General features: G+C 39.4%; 1 protein-coding gene across 1 annotated transcript; it reads left to right on the top strand.

The window, feature by feature from the left end:
• Window positions 1–1,291: 1,291 nt before the first annotated feature.
• LOC104841893 (alpha-1-antiproteinase F-like) lies at window positions 1,292–10,718 on the top strand. Its single transcript, XM_010583889.1, has 4 exons — window positions 1,292–1,805; window positions 6,089–6,359; window positions 9,212–9,359; window positions 10,530–10,718. Exons 1-4 carry the CDS (start codon window positions 1,292–1,294, stop codon window positions 10,716–10,718), a joined length of 1,122 nt encoding a protein of 373 aa, XP_010582191.1.
• Window positions 10,719–22,362: the final 11,644 nt, after the last annotated feature.

The raw sequence follows: 22,362 nt of genomic DNA, 5'->3' as shown, positions 1-22,362 counted from the left end.
TAGAGTGTACTTTATTTTATAGAAGATTCTGTAGGTAAAGTGATCATATACTACAGGAGGATGTTCTAGATTTCCAGATATTCCACATCTTTACTTCCTTCTGTCTGTTGACAGAAGTTGTTGAACCAAGTGTGGTTAATGTCTAGAGTTAAAAGTATTGCCACAGATGTGGAATGGATGGTTTTCATACTGCTCTGGAAAAGGCTTTTCTGTTCTATCAGTGTCTTTTAGCATCTTTGTTCCTCCAGAATTCACTCATTCATCTTCACATTTTATTGTTGAAGCCTTCTCTGCCAAAATCACCCTTTGCTATCTTTCTGATGATAAATGCCATGATTGTTCTAGAGTTTCCTCTGATTTTTATTTTTAGGTGGTTTTGTTCAGTCACTGGGCTGGACATGCCTTTGCATGCAGCAGGCACACTTGTTTCCATTTGCTGTTCTGTGTACATGCTCATTTTCCCTTCCTTAATAAGCAACACTGTATTTCCAGGGTCTCAATAACTCCCTAATTGCTCAAAGGATATTTCTCTCTTTTGTTAGTTATGTGGAAGTCTGGGGTTTTCTTAAATGGTGCTCAGTTGTTCAAGGTTTATGGATTCACTGTAAATGTTCATCACTTCCTCATTAACAAGTAAACTTAACTTTCTCTCTGGTGCCTGCCTGTATGTTTATACACAGCCCATTCAAAAACGTATAATATTTTAATTCTCACAAGGAGGAATATTATGCCTTCCTACTGCTTTGATTTTTTGTCTTGTTAAATTTAACTGACTAGCCTTGACTGGCTCCCTTACTTTCTGCTTTATAGACCTGTACTTTTGACTTACAGCTTTTTATCACTTAAAGCCACATTAAAAAAAGAACACTGGAAACAAAACAGTTTCAAAGGAATTGTAGCCTAATCTTAATGAGGGTTTCTTTGGTATTACTTCATCCCTCTTTGACTTTAATTTTTATTCTTTCATAACTTCTTGAGTAGGTTGAGTAATTTTCCAGACTCTGTTTCCTTGAAATAGAAAGCTGGTATCCCTGAATTCAAATGGCTTGGAATCACTGGTACCAAGCCAGGTCTGTACAGCGAAGGGATTGACTTATTGCTAAGCACGAAGTAAAAAGATTTGTAAGCTAACTGTCATTTTTCTTTTCTTCTTTTCCAGAGCTATAGAAACATGAAGATGCTGTTTTTCCTGTGTCTTTTAATTCTTGGGCTTCATTCCAACAGTTATTGCTATGAGCCTAATTATCAAGGTGTAAGAAACCAAAATCAAAGAGGCCAAGAAAACCGAAACATGCCACAGCAGACTGTAGGGAACAGTGTTTGTCAGTTTGCATGTTGTTTCTACAAAGAGATTTCTTCTCGTGAAAACAGTGGGAATATTTTCTTCTCTCCTTTGAGCATCTCTACTGCCTTTGCAATGCTGACTGTGGGTGCCAGATCAGACACTCTGACACAGATTCTTAGGGTCCTTAGCTTTAACCCACGTGAGATTTCTGAAAATGAAATACATGAAGGTTATCGTCAACTCATACAAATGGTAAACAGAAAGAATGAGGGGTTACAGCTGAATATGGGAAATGTCCTGTTTGTGCTTGACCAACTGAAGCCACAAGATAAATTTTTAAGTAATCTCAGAAACTTCTATGAAGGAGAAGTTTATCCCATGAACTTCAAGAGGGCTGATCAAGCCCAGATAAAGATCAACGAATATGTAGCAGGAAGAACCAATGGGAAAATCAAGGACCTCATAAGTAACCTTGATCCACTTACTGAAATTCTCCTTATTAGCTATATTTATTTTAACGGTAAGATATACATATCATATTCTCCTACTTCATACATTATTTCCTCAGGTCAGTCTTGGACTTCATCACCTTTTTTTGCAATAAGGTTTTGCAGATGGACTCATATCTTGTGTTCCTTTTGGTCCTCACTGTCCTGATTTTGGCTGGGATAGAGTTAATTTTCTTCCTAGTAACTGGTACAGTGTGTTTTGGATTAGTGTGAGAATAATGTTGATAACACACCGATATTTTAGTTGTTGCTAAGTAGCATTTGTCCTAAGTTAAGGATTGTTCAGTATCTCCTGCTCTGCCAGCAAGCAGGTGCACAAGAAGCTGGGAGGGACACAGGCAGAACAGCCAACCTGAACTAGCCAAAGGGATGTTCCATACCATAGAATGTCATGCCCAGTATAGAAACTGGGGGCAGTTGGCCGGAAGGGGCGGATCTGTTGTAACTGTTATTGTTATTAGTGTGTATATATATAATATATATAAAATATATATTATTTGTTAAACTGTTCTTAGCTCAATATATATATAATATATATGTAAATATATATATATAAAATTAAATAACAATAAGTGTAATGAAAAGGAATATAACAAAAAGAGAGAAATTAGACCAGAGAAAAGACAAGTAACGCACAACACAATTGCTCACCACCTGCTGACCGATGCTGGAGCAGCGATCCACCCCTTCTGGCTAACTACGCCCAGTTTCTATACTGGGCATGATGTTCTATGGTATGGAATATCCCTTTGGCTAGTTCAGGCTGGAACCCTCCCAGCTTCTTGTGCTCCTGCTTGCTGGCAGAGCAGGGGAAACTGAACAGTTGTTAACTTGGGATAAGTGCTACTTAGCAACAACTAAAACATCAGTGTGTTATCAACATTATTCTCACACTAAATCCAAAACACACTGTACCAGCTACTAGGAAGAAAATTAACCCTATCCCAGCCAAAACCAGGACACTCACCTACACCTAATTATAAACAAAGCTATTGGAAATTATGTTCTGCTTGACACTGATGATAATTCCTAGCAAAATTTATGGCAAATTTTCCTATATCTTTTAATATATACATTTCTTTACTGCTGAAGATTGAGTGAAATATGCTTTGAGGAAGGCATCTCTATTCAGTAAAGCATCTAGTCCTACACAGTCTAGTGGGATTTAAGCACTTTCTTAAATGCTTTATTGGCTAGGAATTAATTTGAAATCCACTTCAGCTGTTTTCTTGTTTAGCAAGTTCAGAGTTAAATTCAAAGAACACTGTTAAAGTAAAACTCAGCATCTTACCTAAAAGAAAATACTTTTACTCAATAGTTTTGCTGTTACTGAGTATGTTCCTGTATCCAAAGCTAAACACGTAACAGTAACTTTAGTTTCACACTCTCGTTCTCCTTTTTTTTTTACTAACTATGCCTTTGCTGATAGTATGGCTGTAGTCCTGATGTGTCTAGAGGCATAGGTTTTCAACCTATTGTTTTTGATTTGCAGATTCTAATATTTTCCAGTGAAGAGATGGACCCACCAGTATCAAATACAAGCCTAATGACAATAAGCTTGTTTTTCTTAATTAACTTGTGCAGTCTGCTTAGATACAGTCTGCAGATCTTCCCAGAGCTTTTCAGACTGCTGATCTAATGAGAAGAGGAGGAGCAAGGCTGTAAGGCTCAGTCAGTGGTCTAATAACAGATACCGTGTCTTCTTTCAAACCTTCTCTCTCACTCATTGTACTGTATTCTGAAAGCAAAGCAATCATACTCAGAAAAATAATATTCTGTAGTTTATCTGATAAAAATATTATTAAGCTTTTAAATTGAAACAGATGATGTATTAGAAATGCTATTCTTTTAAAAGAAATGCTGTTCTTTTAAAACTGTTAACCTGGATGCTTCCTCTCTTCTCCCCAATATATGGTTTCCCCCGACAGTAATTCAAAACCATATTTTTGTTTTGTTTTGCTTTTTATCTGTGTCTCTGCTCCTTGTGTTAATCTCTGAAGATTTGGCCACAGCTAAATGGAGCTGTTTGGAATACAGATGATTGATGTTTCTTAATTGTCTTGAACACATACTTGTGTGTCTCAAGCAATGTTTTCAAGATGGGCTTTTATTTAGCATCAGGCACGTCTTTCAAAACAGGCAAAAAAAGCTGTTGATTTTTCTTTTACTGAAAGGTTTTTGAAGAAGGAGCAATAAATTTAGTAGCGCAATGGGGACAAAAGCCTGAGAAACCTTGTATTAAAGATAACTTTGTATTACAGATAACTTTTACATATTCTGAAACAAGTTTTGTTTAAAATTAGATGTTCATTCTTATTACTGAAATGATTTCCCAGCTCATCCAAAGATAGCAGAGATTCAGTTTTATCTTTTCAATTTTAAAGAAAATCGATTAAAGAATAGGCTTAATAGCAATAATAAGGATTTTTATCTTGAAATTGAGAGTAGGTTAATGCTAATTGATCTAGAGGCTGGGATTAATCTGGAGAGGATCTCTAAAGCTCAGGTACCTCTATAACCAGGCTATACTTCCAGGCTCTTGTCCACTCTCTGTGCATTACAAACTTCCTTGCACAGTACTGGTGACTCTCCTCCCTCTTTTTTGTGGTGTGGTGTAGTGTAGAAGTCCTTCCCTAAGGACAAAAGTCTGGCAATATTTTCCTAGCTCTCAGCCAGCAGGCATGCTATTCCACTACTGTACACCAGTCCCTTATCATGCCCTAGTTGAGCTGGTCACCACAAAGTATCTTACTTCGAGGTTCATTTTTCTCCTTGAACACTGTGAAGCATTTGAGAAAGGTGTCATCCCTAGAAGGTAGCCTCCTAAGAGAGAGGAGAGCATAGGAATAAGAGTTCCTCTGAAACAGGAGGAAAGGATTGGTGAATATCATCCCTGTCTAATCTGTGTGCTAAATCCTAACATCCTACTCTGTTTTTAATCAAGCAAAGCTCTTTCTGAAATCAGCGGGTGTTTTCCCTGAGTTGGGCACTAGATAAAGGTCGTTTGAGTGTTTCAGGACTTGTGCCATTCATGTGTCTGTGATTCGTTCTGGTTTTTTTTTCCCCTTAAGCATATCAATGCAGAAGTCCTGCCTGTTATATATCTGATGATAGAAGAAGTCACTGTTAATGAAGAAACATAAAAGTAGCAACTTTTCTCATCTTCAGAGTACTGGCAGTTGTCAGTTTATATTTTCAGAGCCCAAGACATGCACTAACTAAGTCTCATTTCACTCTTTCCAAATACTAAATAAGTGCTGCTTATGTCTATTTCACAGACGGTGGAAACAGCAGACGGTAATAATTTCATTTGTACCAAGCTGCCTAATAATCATTCTTCAAACAGAAATCAGAAGTCAAAAGGGGTTGCATCTTGTTTCATGGTTTTCTTGATGGCACTTGTTTTATTTAGCATTGTGGCTCTACTTTTGCCCACTAAATTTAATAAAAAAATTAGTTTTGTTCTAGAAGGCAAAATTTACTACAGAGCAACACCTTTCTTTAAAAAAACAAAACAAAACAAAACCACCAACACCCCCTCTCCCAGCTTTCCCCCCTTTTTTTTAATCTTCTCAGCCTCTGAAATGGATGAGGTGGATAGCTGGAATTTGGCTTAGAAATTCCGCTCCGCTGAGGATAAGAATCTTTAAGAGTTTCAATGTAGACAGTTTGTTTCACTATGACTAAGCGAGGAGCCTTTGGAAGTTTAATATTGTGAGCATGACAGTAGAGAAGTTTTCTGTTGTTGTTTTGTTTTGTTTTTTAACCCAGCAGTCTGGTAGAATTTTCATTACTTTATTGGCCATCAGCTAAAATGATAAATAACACCCTTCTCTCTGCAAGTAACCTGAATCCCTTCATTTCTCTGGAGAATTCATCCCTCATGTCACCCTTCACAAGTCTATTTTGGTGTGGGAATAAGGAAATGAGAGAATCTTTGTTCTTCTGAGCTCTCATTTAAAGGCTGCATCATATGAGGGCTTTATAGGCTCCTTAAAACTATTGTCATGGAGGAAAAGTGCACATTAGAACATTTGGTATCTCATTTAAATGAAGGATACTGCAGCCTGGTGTAAGATCTGAGGGAGTTTTTTACATCACACTCTACCTACTGTGTGTTGCTATTGAATTATTCTGAGTATTCAGTAAGCTCAAGTGTTCATTGCAAACTGGTTTGTCTTTGAAACTGATTCAGTGTACCAGTTTCTGTCATCTATGAATGTGTCCTATGGTGATTTGTCCTATGGTTTCATGCCCTCAAAATATCGTGTAACTCTGTCTCTTATATTTTAAGCTGAATGGGAAAAACCTTTTGATCCAAAATACACTAAAAAGAACAAGTTCTTTGTGGATGGGTTCAAGACTGTGGACGTCCCGATGATGTTTGGAATGGGCCTGTTCAAGCATGGCTATGACGAACAGCTGTCTTCCACTGTGGTGCAAATGGATTACAAAGGAGGTGCTTCGGCATTTTTTATTCTGCCTGATCAAGGAAGAATGAGGAAGCTGGAGAAAAGATTGTCTTGTGAACGTATGTTAAGGTGGAGGACATTAGTCTCAAAAAGGTAAAACTCTGCACTTCTTGGTTCAGATAGTAGGCAAGGACACACATTAGTTTCAATCTGCTGGGCTATGACATAGAATCAGGATACTATCTTTAGTTCTGTTTTAATCTACAGAAGAATTCCCACTGACCAAAGTTGAAATCTGGCTCTCATGTCCCTGTGTTTTCATATTCAGTACTGCACAAAGTGAAAACTGTCACAGCTTTAGGACTTTAGCCATTTCTGCATTTTGTTTCCCATCTTCAACTCTCCATAGCCCTCAATTTTCTGTCTTAAGACCTCTTCTCACTTTTTTGGGGGAGGTCTTCTGCCTTCTCCTATTTACAAGTAAATTCCTACCACTTTCCTTCAGCCTTTTTTCTTGTCTCTTGCTTCATTTCTGCCTATTACAGTTACCAATGATTGCACATTTAACGCTGAAATAACAACTTTCATTTGGCAATTGTGAGGACAAAGCTCAATGATAAGGGTATAGAGCGGCTGGCACATTGCAGAGACCCCGCATTCAGGCTCTCTGAAGACTTAGGAAGGCAAGATTAGAATAAGCTACACTTGCTTCAAGGTAACTTTGAGACTAGAAGGCAGAAAGTCTATATGCTTTCTAAAAACAACTTTATACTCCTTCTGTTTAGTGTCATGTGTAGCAGTAGCCTTTGATGGGACAAAATATGTGTACAAGCATAGGCACAACAGGTTTACAGAATCAAGCCCTTGTGTTCATTCACGAATCTGATGTGTCATGTTAGAGACCTTCACACATACACCTTTGAAAATAGTATTTTCGATGATCAATTCTCAAGACAAAAATGACATCCTAATACAGAAAACCAAAACCAGTGTCATGGTCTTAACTCCAATTCACTGTTAATTGGTTTTTTTTTTCATTTAAAAATAAGACAGAAAAAAAGTATGTAATTGTCTGTGCACCTTCATAGTTTTGAAACTTCTGGGAACAGTTATGTGGTTTGTGACTAAAGTCACTATAGGACAAATAAGATGATGAATCGAGATACTTATGAATCATTTTCGTCAAAGAAACACAATTGCCTTTAAAATCAGCGAGAAAGACACTAAATACAATTGGAGGGATTTATATTTCCTCTCTTCATCCCCTCCCCCCTCAGCTGAGGTAACGTCCCTAAAAGCCATGAATGGGAGATGTAAATCTCATAATATAAAAAGGCATCACTGTTAAAGACAAGCTTATTTCATGCAGCTCCCCATTTTTCATTGTGACAGTTGTCTCCTGCAAACTGATGACACAAACTCCTCCTTTTCCCTCTAGTTTTCAAAGCAACTGGTTGCCTTTGTTATTATTTAGACTCTCAGGAAGGTCTTAATAAAAGGGTTTGATGTAGGATATAGAACAGTTTAAGGACTGTGGGCAAGCTATGTTTGTCCCTGTTTCTCTGTCTGCAAACTGATGCTGACACAAGTTGCAGAAGCATTGTGAGGAACGTTTTTGATTACTGTTGGTTGCTGAACAGGGGATAGTACCAAAGTATTGCCAGTACAGGCAGCTGAGATCTATTTAATGGCTGAACTGTGGAGAAAACATCACTTTCTTTTCTGGAAAGTGTATCCCAGTGCTTCCTGCCTGGTTGCATTGTTGCTGTGTGCCTATGGCTTTCCCTTTCCCGCATGTTGAAAGCAAATGGGGGCTTGTGAATGAGTGTCTTTATGTAATAGCAAGACAGGTGATTCCATGACAGTTGCACCCTCGCTTGAGACAGCATCAGCACCGTCAGAAATTAGGCAGAAGAGATCAGCAACCTTTTATCCATCCACTAGCACTCTCATTTTTGGGTACCAGCCAGACTTGGCATCAGATGCTATGCTATGCTGGAGGTATGGGAACTTTCCTTCCCACATGTCCACTGGATGACTTGCTCTTTGGCCAGCTTCATTAAGTGCTCCACATCTCCCTGACCTGGAACCCTGGACTGTTTCTCACCAAAAAACAGTACCTACTGTCAGAATTGTCACTAACTTCTGTCTCATTATGCTGCTTCTAGCTGTAAGTGTTGGCTTTAACCTTTGAAGAGGAATTGTTAGATCCTTACTGGAAGAGCAAGGAAGAAATGAGTCAGAAATATGGAGCTTTGATTAATTTATGAAAAGCAGCAAACTAGTCACTTTCCAAAAAGAAAAAAAAAAATTGAATAAATCCGACATTGGACTTGACATAGAAAAAGAGTTACCTATTGACTAACTATATTCTGTCAATGTGCTTTTGTTTTTTACTTTGTCATCCATACAATCACCACCACATATTGTCCTGCTCCTTTGGTATATATTTTTGTTTTCTCTGTCGTGATTTATATGGTAAACACAAAAGGGCAACTTTTTTTTTTTCCCCCAAAAGTAACCAGTGAACTTGGATGTGTTGGATTTTTTGTGCCCAGCCTGATACACCTAAAAGAATCACTTTTTTTCAAGGTGAATCCTCTGCATCCTCAGTAATGGGTCATGATGAAGGTGCTTCCAGCAGAATGCACAAAATATCCCTAACTTCTGAAAATGTCAGATGAAGATCCTTAGGGAGGTACAGCTGTACTGTTGTGCTGAATGATCACTGGGTCAATCTGACTGTTCATGTGTTGGCTTACTGCAGACCATGAGCCAGCAACCTACAACCCTATCCTCTCAACCAGCCTTCCAACATTGTTATAAACCTTCCTTTCTTCTCCCCAAATTAATGTCACTATACATTTCCCATGTAGGCTAGAGAGAGCCTACAAGCAAAATGTCTTTGGGGAGGAAGCAAAATGACTTTGTCTCTTGGGAGTCTGTGTTATACTGTGATATCTGATCAAAAGTTTCACTATATTCTTGCACTTCTTTTCTGGCAGCTCAGCAAATTTGTATCTTCCGAAATTCACTCTATATGGGACATATAACCTAAAAAATATATTATATAAAATGGGCATCATGGATATATTCACTGATAAGGCTGACCTGTCTGGGATCACTGGGCAGCCCCAGCATAGAATTTCCCAGGTAAGTTACGCTGCTTTTTGTTTTATGGGCCCATGGTTACTGATAGTTACATCACTTTCTTTACAACTATTCATGATGCAAAACTTGTGTAAAGAGGCTTTGCTTCACATGGAAAGGCAGCTGTTGGCATACAGAGTATTTCACCCATGTTACTTGCGCTGTCAGTGCAGTTGAGTTGGAGCTGGTTACAAGTCTGTAATTTTTTGATCTGGGAGGCCTTTTGATCTGTGTGGGGCAACCTTATAAACCAGACATGAACAAATCATCGTCTATCCACACCTTGGTACCCTCCTGTAGCATGCTGTTAAAGTCATTACATTGCTGCTTCTGTTTGTGTCTACTTTTAGCCTGCTTGTGGGCAAGTGGGTAGCTGTAGGATGTATCACTGCTTGTGTTTTATGGGGAGAGGAAAGACACTGCTTGCTTTTAAACTGTTTGGGGGGAAAGGAAAATGTAGTTATTAAAAACATTGACTTCAAGCCTATGAGCAATGACTCTCATTAATACCAGGCCCAGGCAAAAACTACAGATAAGTCATACTTCAATAAACCTAGAGTTTAAAGCTGACAATCAGTGCAAATTTAATTGTCTAATATGAACAAAATAACTGCCCTCATGACCTCAGGTGGAAATTAGTGAATTAGGGTCTGTGAATGTCTTGATTTTGCAAGGTGAAATTTACATGTTTCTCTGCTCTAGACCTCCATTTCTGGCCCTTCTCCTTTGCTCCCATTTTTTCCAAGACACAAAGGAACATGGGAAACAATTTCAGGATGCTATTCATAGTGCTAATCTGCATGTTAATTCTTCAACTATATGAACTTTTAATGGATAGTTACATGTGATCTTGCTTTCTTAACCTTTAGTCTAGCTCCACAGATCCGCATGAGTGGGAGCAGGGAATAAGAAAAGAAATAAAGCAAATGTCTTCATTAGCAGGGACATGCCCCTTCATGAAGGATGAACTTTTCTCTCTGGGGCTAAGAAAACTATGCTGCATGTAGCTTGCTGATTTTTTTCAACTTTGCTCTCTTTGTGCAGTGGATTCACACCTGTCCATCTGATGCTTGTTTCTTACCAATAACTTCTTCAGGCACTTTTAGCTCAAGTTCTTATTTAGGTGACTGGTTTTGTACCCCCTTGACTTGTAACACGTCTGTTTCTTCACAGGCTATTCATAAGGCTGTGGTAAAGGTGGATGAGACTGGTACTGAAGCAGCAGCTGCCACAGGCATGGAAATAGTGCCTATGTCCGTTCCAGTTACCATCACATTCAACAGGCCCTTCATAATGGTCATTACTATGGAGAGCAATATACTCTTCATGGGAAAAATCATGAACCCTCTGAAAAAAGATTAAGTTGATATACATATTAGGTATGCAGTGATCACCACTGTTAAATCAAGTGTTTGTCCTGATGAGTACGGCATGGCTACAGAGGGCTCTCCACCTTTTAACTGATGTTATTCACTGGTTTTTTGTAGATGAGACTCTTCATCAATTTAAGTTGTCATAGTTGCATGTTTGTTCGGGCCTTGGTTTTTTTTTTGTTTGTTTTTTTTTTTAAAGAAGGTTGCATTCAGGCAGAACTGTCATTAGATCTGGGACAAAATAGGCCTGTGTGATACTGACAGCATAGATACATCTTCTAGCAGGGAAGATGAGGAGCATGTGGGTGGAGAGCTTTGTGTAAGCCTGCTTCTTCCCTCATGGCTGCCTTCTCTCCTTTTTTTTGCATTGACTGACAAATGGGTACAGGTTACGGCACTTCACTACTTGTCCCCATTTTCCTACCAACATGAAGTTCATAGCTAGCATAGATCTTAACATGCATAATGCTTGCTACCTTGCACAGTACCATTGTTGTCCAGTGAGTCTATTACATCCTTGCCTTTCAGCTGTCGTCCCAGCTAGGCTGCTGCAAAGGGGTCACAAAGAAGGCGTGTTTTTCCCCTGCAGATATATACTGGCCTGCCCACTGTTTGTGAGAGTTTACAGTCCAGACTCATTCCAGGGCAAACATTAGAGGGTCTAAGAACTGGTTCCAAGAAAGAATAGGTAGATCAGATCTCTGCAGTTCAGTGCCCTGGAGCAGACTTTTGAGAATCAGATATACAGCTCAGAGCAGCCAGAAGACTACTTCTAGCCTATGCCTGCACCTAAACCAGCTTCTAGAAGCCCCCAAGCAGCAGGAAACACAAGCCATCTCCCCCTGGTGCCAGTGCCTGTACCATTACCATCTGGCCCTGGGAGATTACCCATGGTAGTAAGCACCATTCCAGTATTGTTTGTAGGATCAAGCACCCTACCAGTAACACCTATACCCCATCAGTGACACTTACCGTGTCTCTTGACATAACCCCTTCTGTTCTCAGACTGTCCAGTAACACAACATTGGTACTCTATTTCTCATCTGCTTCATGGTTAGTATAGCCACAATATTATAAAGATCTTTTTTCACTATTAAGATACACAATACTAAAAGTCACATTCATAATGCACACGCTTATTTATTTTTTCTTGTTTACTTTCCTATCGATTTTTTCTTCTATTTTTCACAACATCTGTCATTATTTTATTTCTTTGCTCATGTTCATGGTATATATCTGATCTCTGGTTGCAGGAGGGGTAAATTATTGACTAAAATGGGTTAGTCTGTTAATAGGTATTAAGCATTAACACCATTCTTTGTACAGCGTTGCAATGTGCAGACAAATGTACTATGGTAGAAGAACAACAATGAATAAACATGACATTAAGAAGTTTCTAATTTTGATATTTTATTTCTGTAATTCAGAGTTAAGACTTAAGTATTGTTCTAGCACATTTTTCACTGGTGTCAACAAACAGTTATTGACATACTGCTCATACATGTTAGATCAGCATGGTCATGTCAGCTTCAGAAAGCCCTCTGTCTTTGGCCTGAGCAGTAAATCCCTGTTCAGCACATGGTAGGTTATCACTGTTAGGAGAACTTTTTGGGAAGGTTGGGCATTTCTTTGATGCAGAGATGTTTATTTCAAAGGCTACAGACAGCGTGCTGCTTCTACTCTATCAATCACGTGTGTAGCTCTGTGTGTGTCTCTCATCTCTCTTCTAAAAAGCTCTCTCTTGACTCCCTCTAATAGCTATGTTACCAGTCTTGGCATGTGTTTTGAGCTGTGGTTCCTGTTATTCCATAAACAAAATACAGACCATCTAGATCATACGTTTTTTAATAGATTATGACAGGAAAAAAATGAAAAGTACTTAGAAGCTATCAGCTTTTTGTAGAGGAACTCACTTCCAAATTAAAATCACAGTGAAGAAAACCTCATCTGCGTGGCATTCAAATCGGGCAATAAGGAAGAATAAATCTAGTATTTCCCGAACTGAAAACTAGATGTACTTAATTTGTTTTCATTTGTCTTTGACTACATCACTGGATCCATAGCAAACCTTGCCAGAGGGTACTTTTCTACAGGTTCTTACAGATCTTTGTAATTTATATTGATCTAGAGGCACTGCAGATCTTGCTAGGTTACAAACAGTTTTCTGACATAACTAGATCTTGCAATGTGCTTTCCTGTAAAAATGTATAGCAATACCTTCAGATGTAAATCCAAAAAAACCTAACTTAAAATGGGGGGGGGGGGCATATTTACACAACAAAGTAAATTAGAATTATGAGGAAAAACTTCAGAACATGGAAGTCATGATCAAATCAGGGAACGCCCCCTGCCAAAACGAACAATGCCACAACATTAAATCTAAAACTGTAATAAAAAAGGACAAGGACAACTTTGAGAATAAAAAACTTATAGAAGTCATAACATATAATGATATATTCTTTTTCAAAGACATCAGAAACCTGCCAGAGAGCGTGAGGGGTGCATAGATATTCAAAGTGTAAAAGAAGTGCTCAAGGGGAATACTGGCAAAACAGAAAAGCTCAGTCTGTTGCACGTATACTTCCTTTGCAATGGTTGAGCCTGCGAAACTATTTCAAGTTGAACTAATAATAGAAGAGGTTTTAGAAAAAAAGAATGAAAGAGCGAGTAACAACAAATTTCCAGGAGTGTTTATTATGCATGCAAGAGCTCTTAGCAGTCTCAAGAAGAAAAATGTTAAGCTTTCCACTCTGATGCATCAGTTAGACTGGTCTCTATGCCAGAGTAATAAGAAGTGACAAATGCAACATAAGTTTTTGAAAAAAAGGTGCAAGTGAACATGCAGTGAATTGCAGAACATTTAGTCCAATTTTGGTATTTTGGAAACTGTAGAATTTGTAGTTGTATGGATAAGTATAACAAAATATTGAAGAACTAACATGACTTTCATAGAATCATAGAATTATTTAGGGTGGAAAAGACCTATAAGATCATTGAGTCCAACTGTTAACGCACACTGCCAAGTCCACCACTAAACCATGTCCCTAAGCACCACATCTACACGTCTTTTAAATACCTCCAGGGATGGTGACTCAACCACTTCCCTGGGCAGCCTGTTCTAATGCTTGACAACCCTTTTGGTGAAGAAATGTTTCCTAATATCCAATCTAAACCTCCCCTGGCGCAACTTGAGGCCATTTCCTCTTGTCTGATCACTTGTTACTTGGGAGAAGAGACTGACACCCACCTTGCTACAACCTCCTTTCAGGTAGTTGTAGAGAGCGAGAAGGTCTCCCCTCAGCCTCCTTTTCTCCAGGCTAAACAACCCCAGCTCCCTCAGCTGCTCCTCGTTAAGACTTGGCTCTAGACCCCTCACCAGCTTCAGTGCTCTCCTCTGGACACGCTCCAGCACCTCAATGTCTTTCCTGTAGTGAGGGGCCCAAAACTGAACACAGTACTCCAGGTGCGGCCTCACCAGTGCCAAGTACAGGGGGACGATGACTTCCCTGCTCCTGCTGGCCACACTATTTCTGATACAAGCCAGGATGCTGTTGGCCTTCTTGGCCACCTGGGCACACTGCTGGCTCATATTCAGCTGGCTGTTGACCAACACCCCTAGGTCCTTTTCTGCCAGGCAGCTTTCCAGCCACTCTTCCCCACACCTGTAGGGTTGCATGGGGTGGTTGTGACCCAAGCACACGACCCAGCACTTGGCCTTGATGAACTTCATACAATTGGCCTCGGCCCATCAATCCAGCCTGTCCAGATCCCTCTGTCGAGCCTTCCTTCGTCAAGCAGATCAACATTCCTGCCCAACTTGGTGTCCTCTGCAAACTTGCTGAGGGTGCGCTGGATCCCCTCGTCCAGATCGTTGGTAATGATATTAAACAGAACTGGCCCCAATACTGAGCCTTGGGGAACACCGCCTGTGACTGTCTGCCAACTGGATTTAACTCCATTCACCACCACTCTTTGGGCCCAGCCATCCAGCCAGACTTTTACCCAGCAAAGAGTACGCCCGTCCAAGCCATGAGCAACCAGTTTCTCCAGGAGAATGCTGTGGGAAATGGTGTCAAAGGCTTTATTGATGTCTAGGTAGACAACATCCACAGCCTTTCGCTCATCCACTAAGTGGGTCACCTTGTCGTAGAAGGAGATCAGGTTAGTCAAGCAGGACCTGCCTTTCATAAACCCATGCAGACTGGGCCTGATCACCTGGTTGTCCTGTAGGTGCCATGTGATGGCACTCAAGGTGATCTGCTCCATAGCCTTCCCTGGCACCGAGGTCAGACTGACAGACCTGTAGTTCCCCAGATCCTCCTTCCAGCCCTTCTTGTAGATGGGCGTCACATTTGCTAACCTCCAGTCAACTGGGACCTCCCCGGTTAGCTGGTAAATGATGGAAAGTGCCTTGGTGAGCACTTTGGCCAGCTGCCTCAGTACCCTTGGGTGGATCCCATCTGGCCCATAGACTTGTGTGTGTCTAAGTGGTGTAGCAGGTCGCTAACCATTTCCCCTTGGATTATGGGGGCTTCATTCTGCTCCCCGTCCCTGCCTTCCAGCTCAGGGGGCTGGGTACCCAGAGAACAACTGGTCTTACTATTAAAGACTGAGGCAAAGAAGGCATTAAGTACCTCAGCTTTCTGCTCTTCCTTTGTCACTGTGTTTCCCCCCACATCCAATACAGGATGGAGATTCTCCTTTGCCCTCCTTTTCTTGCTCATGTATGTATAGAAGCTTTTTTAACTGTCTTCTATGGCAGTAGCCAGAATCCTTTGCAACAGGATTCTTTGACTGAGTTGATAAGTATGTGGGTTACAATGGTTTGATTGATTTATGTCACATAGTTCAGCAAAAATATAAGATTCCTCAGCAAAGGATCTCAAAAACCCCCTAAGCTAGTAGGGAGGCAAGATCCTTTATAAGCAATAAGTTCCAGCATATGTTATTCAGAGAAGTCAGAGATCACGTGGGACTTTAATGAATTGTGAGGTGACACATTTTGCTGGTGGTGCCGCCTTGTTCATGGCTAAGGATCTCATGGTACTCAGTGACTGGCTGATAAAATGGCAGAGGAAAATCACTGCCAAAGTACAATGCAAAGAATATGAGGAAAGAAGCCCTTGTTTTATATGTGGCATGGTGGTCTCTTAAGTTATGCATTGCCACTCAGGATAGAGATTTTGCAGTGATGCTGGACAGGCCATTGAATATGTCATCTCCATGCTCAGTGCTGGTGAAAAAGGAAACCAAGCAGTGGGAGATACGAAGAAAGGAAGAGGGAGAAAGGAAATATCAGTGTGCCCCTGTGCCATGGTATGCCCAGACTGCGTGCAGCACTGGATACTGTACTAGATGAACATTTAGTCTAAGTTAAGGGTGGCCATTTTATACAGCTTATAGGATAATGTTATCTGTACATATACTGTGTATCTATGGGCTCAACTCAGAGCCAAAAACTAAATGTTTATTTCCTTCTGCTATGCCTGAGGGTGTCTAAGACAATAGTATGGGACTGGCAGTTAAAAGCGTTATTATTTCCTCGGTTAACAGCAATGCTTCTATCAGCTCAGTGGTTCAGTAGGAAATAAGTAAAAATCAAAGCCAACTTATATGACTCAGTAGTTTAGGAGCATTCATTATAAAAAAAAGAAGTGTGGAGTTTTGGGTAGTTTACAAGGGTCTTTTATCACTTCTTTGAATGATTGAAGGAGGTGAATTTACATTTGTATGCTTATTTGCAGTTTTGGTCTTTCTACAATCATTGATCATACTTTTAACAATCACATGAATGTCTTGCTATTTACCAGTGTACCTTCAAGAAGCCTCTAACCAGACCTATCATATCTCTTATTTAATGTTCCTGGGTTTTGTTCTTTTATTTCTCTTTCAAAGGTATATATATATTTTAATGGGAATATCTCATTACTAGCCTGTTTTCCCATCAGATTCATACCAAACTTTCCTGTTTAAAATTTATTTTTTTAATGTGAATTAGCTCTCACTATACCAGTTCTAAAGTATTTTTCCTCTACATCTATGATCTTACAGTATATGACAAATCTATTTTTAGTCCATGAAAAAAGGCAAATGAGAATAAAACTTTGAGTGGCAAAATAATGACTTCCTCATTGTTCATGTCCCCTACAACTGATGCAGAATTTTTTTCCATCCTGACTTGAAGAAGTACGTGCTTGGTCTAAACTCTATTGTAAACAATTACTTTCTTTCCAATCAGTCTTTTTCTACAATAGCCTTTAGATAATGTCCATAGTCCCATATTGGTATTATCTTCACATCCAATAAATGACATTGCTCTCCCAAAAGAAATTTCAAGATGCTGAATTTTCTGAAGTTGTGACAAAAATTTAAAATCTCAAAAATTTTCCTGAAAATTTGGTTTTGAAATTTTCTTCTATTTGATTGGTAAATGGTAGAAAGTTTATCACTTGATAGCATCTTATAAAATAAAAGTTAGTGTGGAACATTTTAATCATTTCTGTTTGAAAATGTTGACAAAGCAAACGCATTCCTGAAAATGCTCTGATTTCTCTGACTCTGCTTTCTTACATGGAAATTGTTCCCTCAGACAACTTCCAAGAAGTTTTTCTGAGAAAGGATTTTTAAGGGGGACAGTAAGGGCTACAGGAAGAATCTGTGTAGTTGCACAATCTAGGAAATTTTCTCAGATGCAGAAAAAAGTTGAATTGAACATTTGTGAAGTAGTTTGTTAAGTAATACAACGCTGAAACTGTAGCTCAGTTATAAGCCTACTATCATCAAAGATGAAGTAGGGACCCCCAACTTAAAGGATTTATGGACTTCTTAGCTTTGGCTATGCACTGAGTGACCATAGAGCAACTAGTAGAAATAACTGGTTTTACAGTAAACTATGAAGGGAAATGTGTTCAGAGCGTGCTGGTAAAAAAATGCCTCCTTTGTAGACAGTGAATCCTCCTAGGCTTAGTCCTGGCTTGCAGGATTCTGTTTCTGGTCAGGAGATCCTAGTCATTGTGCTTCACAAATTACCTCAGGAGGGATCTCAATAGTTCAGAGATCTCCAAAGAGCAGGGGATGCCAAGTGTCATCTGTGCTGTAATATTTGGGTGTTGGGTTTGGAGTTATAGTAATTATGAGTGTGGAGGCGAATTAGAAAAACAAACGTGTTTGTTAAGAGATTAATTCAATCATCATTAGTATGAGAGTTGGAGCATTCACAAAGGCTGGAGACCAGCTCAAACTGGTTTTCCTAATCCCCACCCACCTAAGTCCTACCAAAGGCATTAATTTAAAAATGTTGCATCATCAAGGAAAAAAAAATTACTCTCACTGGCTGATCAATGAACCTGAGAGCAGGACATCGTCACCTAGAAGTTCTTGTGACCTGATTAACCTTTTTGCTCTCTACAGCTGAGCCCCATTCTTGCTGACCCCAGCCCTAGGTGTGCCATAATGCTCTGCTGCTCTATGGAAGAAAACACCTGGGTATTTTGTGAAAATCAGTCTGGCTTTTCCCTGGTCCCCAAAGGTTGACTTTTGCTGAAGGATCTTGCTGTGACTCCTTTAGGAATGCCTTCCTCTGTGATTCTTCAACAGGATCTATTGGCTATTGCTCTCCAAGCTGATGGAGGGAGCAGGGGGTAGAGATATGGTGTGCCAAGGAGATGAGAGTGGTCTGCAAGTGACTGTAGGTGATGTGAAGAAAGGCAGGAAAAGAATGTCAGAGCAGATACCAGTATGTAGGAGCCAACACTAGACAGTGTATTGACTAGTTTGGGGTAGGGAAATTTTGATCTGTACTGAAATAGTCACAATTCCAACAGTTTTCTGTTAAAACTAACAAATTTGAGATGCTTGTGTAAAGGCTGATTACATGGAAAAACGGCTTTTTTTACTTGTCTGCATATTGATCTAGAGTAGGGTTATAAAAGCTATGCGATGTTGGTCTAAATCTTCTCCCAACATAGTTAAAAGCAGTAGCCAGAACTAAGCTTAATCTACTCTACATCCATTCAGAATAAAATTGAAACCTGCCTTCATTCTGGTTTCGTTCCCTGGTGGACTCCTGTGTTTGTACCCTCATTTTCAACAGAGCTGTTCTGTATGAGTAGAGAGACTGACAAGGATTAATAAACAAGGTAAATTGCCTCTGTGGCTTGCGAGACCACTTTCTGGGTCCTTTCTTTGTGCATTAGCCGAAATCCATATTGTGTGCTTGGGCAGCTGAGCTTCTGAGTCACAGAATAATGTCATTACTGTTTACTTCAATCCACTTTGATCAGCCTTACTTGATCAGCTGCATGATTAAAGGTAGGCACTCAGTTCAGTATCACTCAGGAGTACAGAGGAGGTAAAGGAAGCAATTCAGACGAGATGGTCCCAGATAGCAGGGTCAGTGGACCAAATGGGAAGGTGAAGAAGAACTTTTTAATGAAGGCTTTCAAAATAATGTTAGTTGCTTAAGTCTTGAATTACTCATTGGGATGGTTCTTGTTAACTATATTTTCATGTTGTATAGGCACACATTTATTACAATTTTAAGTACTATATTGCTGTTGGAAACCCATAATTAATTGATTAATTTCTTTCTTTCTTTAATGCAAGAACATTATTAGGAAAGAAGGATGGGCCAGTAGTTACACAGCATTGGGCTGGGACTTGGGAGTTTCTGCTTCCCTTCCCAGCTCAGTCACAGGTTCACTTTGTATAAACGTAGCTTCCTGCCTACTTATAGCTACCCACTGAGGATGATCATCCTTCCTTTCTCTGTTTAAACAGACAGAGTGGGATTCAGGTGCCTTACCATAGGTAAATAGTATGATTTTAAAAGCACAACACTGGACTGGCAGTAGGTGAAGAGGTTCAGGTGAAATGATCCCTGCTGGCATGGTGCTTGAGTCAAACTGAAAGGTGGAAAAAATCTTTTTAGTGAGCACAATGATCTTATCCTTCTCTATTTTCCTGTACAAGATTCTTGTGTTGTAGGTGCTGGCAACAGATACTTGCATTTTCTAGTCATGAAAGAAAAAAATTCTGGTAAAAGAGTTGGCTTGGGCAGTGTTGCGTGATGCATGCAGATTATTAACACTTGAGATTTATATGTGTCTAATCACCTCTCCCCATGCTATAATGTACCTAGGTAGCTAGCACCTCTTGGATGCAAGGACTAAGCACACCAGGAAAGAAGACGCTTTCTGCAAAGTCCAGAGGACTTTTTATGGAAGCTTGCAACTGAAGAACATTTCCGATTTCACTTTGAAGCTGTATAAAGCCACATCCTGCAGAACACAGATTTTCAAGTTGTGTATCACTATTACCAAGGGAGGTGCCATGGTATGAAAAAATGATCCTATCTTCGTTAAACTCAATAAAGAACTGAAATGATGCTCAAGGCCATTGAAAGTAACTTTTTATTTTCAAGTCATCTTATCTCAATGAGGATGTTAGTTGTGTCATTTCTATCTTACAGATGAGAAAACTGAAACCCATCAGACAATGTTAGTCATGTTCCCATGGTCAAAGCTGAGCTGCTTAACAGAGCTAGCAATCTATCCTGAATTTTCAACCCAGTGGATGTCTCATCAAGCAGTCCATCCCATGCTGAAGTCATTCCAGTATCCTGAACATTATTTGGGCAATGGAAAATATTCTTGGAGATCTTTATAGTCAATAAGATTGCAATGTGGTTATTTTGTTAACTGTTTGGGGGGTTAGAAGGAAAAGGAAATGGAATGCATACTGTTCTTTCACAAGACCTCAGCTGAAAATCATTCAGATATGAAAATCTCAGAAAGCTATTTTGTTACTAATATTAGTATTACAGAAACACTCAAGTCTGAAAAGAAAGTCCATGCTGAAGCTGTTACGTGCAGAAATAATGAAAAACATGCCTTCTTTTGCATGATTCTGCGGTCTAAATGAAGGTTTCTAATGTTAGAGCAACCTGCCTACTCTCCTGCCCCTTTTTCAGGAGGGGTCAAGTCTGCTGTAGGTCCTGTGTCATATCTGCCAACCTGCACACTTCTGAAGCAGCAGTCAGAGGTTTAGTTGTTATTAGTGCACCATACATGTAACACACCTGCTACATTTGAGTAGGTAATTTGTAACTGGCATTGGTTTTCCAACCGAAAAATGGTGATGAGTGTTAATTATTGGTCATTGCCATTGGTATAGTATATTTTTTTTAAATTCTACTCCCTACTCTCTACTTAGTTCATACATACTATTAGTGGTGCTATTTCAGATGAAAAACAGTTCTGTGAGCAAAACTTCCCCCTCCTCGTGAAAGTTCTCATCACTATATACAGACTGTATTTCATCCCCAAGTCACATTCCCTTTGTAACGTAATGAATTTTGCCTTCATGGCGGGACAGTGGAGGAGATTTTTCCAAGAAGTATTGAAAGCATGGTATGACCACTGTGTGCAGATTGGGCCTTTTTTCTTCATTACATACCTCATCTAAACTAGAAGAACCAGAGATGCATACATCTTCAATCTTAACAATTTTCCCTGCACTCTGACTGCGTGATCCTTCCCAAAGACTATTAAATAACTCAAAACTATCAGGGGGGAAGGGAGGGGAAGGCAATGTCCATTTCCTTCCTAATTCCACACTCTGTTTCCTTCATATTGCAGCTATGTCAATGTACTTGTGGTCTATGTATTTTACACTTAGAATCTTTGTGTTACCTATGATATAATAGATCTATAGGGATGAAGATTTTTTTGATATTTGAAGTAACCTGTGAGTCTGTGAGCCGTAATCCCAGAACAGCTATTATTGTTGCTACGTTGACATGAAAACTATAATTTCCTGACCTAAGGTGTAGAAGCATAACAAAAACACTGGAAAAGTTGAATGGTTCTGTTGTCATCGAATATACTAGTCATTGGTTAATTAAGATCTCTTTCAACCTGCTTCAGAATGATTTGTTCAAAACAAAACAAGCTGGCAGGAAGCTGTTTGCAAGATGTTGGTAAATGCATGATATATTATATAGGTCTATTTCTTCTAAAAAAGTCAAAATGTGAGTTGGGATGTGGTATAGATACTGACCTACATGAAGTACACAGCAGTAACATAGACTTGGGTAATATAGAATTTGTCATGGTTTTAATTCTCAGAAGGAATAAACCACATCTGTTTGGTTATTTCAGTATTCTGGACTTCTATTTCTGTTAAAATAAGTAGTAGAGAAGCAAGATCTAGTTCGATAGATGAATGATCAGTATGAATCTGGTTAATGTGGTTTCATGGCATAGTTTTAGAGTTGAAATTGCAGTCAGCAGAGAAATGGGAGTGTAAATGGCTCATGGCAGTGCGTGGTACACCTGGCTGCGTGCATCTGTTCATCGTTTTAGTTTAAAGCTGGTGTAGCTCCTTATTGCTGCTGCTATAATGAAATGCTAGAGAAATGCCTTGTTAAAGTGTAGCTTAACATTATTAAAAAACAAAACTGTAATTACAAGGCTTCACAAATGAAAAAGAAAACAAGAAGCTTATAACCATTTTGTAACACAGTTCGTCCTTGACCACCATGACCTGTCATTCACCTAGGCTTTGATGAGTAGAATAATCTCTCTGTTTGTGACCTTTTACAGACAGAATTAGAAGAAATGAGTAAAAAAGGA

The sequence above is a fragment of the Haliaeetus leucocephalus genome, unplaced genomic scaffold (genome assembly GCF_000737465.1).
Source record: "Haliaeetus leucocephalus isolate CR32 unplaced genomic scaffold, Haliaeetus_leucocephalus-4.0 Scaffold932, whole genome shotgun sequence".
NCBI lineage: Eukaryota > Metazoa > Chordata > Aves > Accipitriformes > Accipitridae > Haliaeetus > Haliaeetus leucocephalus.
The sequence above is the reverse complement of the archived record's forward strand: the minus strand, read 5'-3'. Positions and strand labels throughout refer to the sequence as shown.

Excerpts from the sequence above, each read along its gene's own strand:
- LOC104841893 (XM_010583889.1), top strand. The coding sequence starts at position 1,292 with ATGCCACAGCAGACTGTAGGGAACAGTGTTTGTCAGTTTGCATGTTGT. Across the intron at positions 1,806-6,088 it reads TAGCTATATTTATTTTAACG|CTGAATGGGAAAAACCTTTT; the intron begins GTAAGATATACA and ends TTATATTTTAAG. Across the intron at positions 9,360-10,529 it reads CCCAGCATAGAATTTCCCAG|GCTATTCATAAGGCTGTGGT; the intron begins GTAAGTTACGCT and ends GTTTCTTCACAG.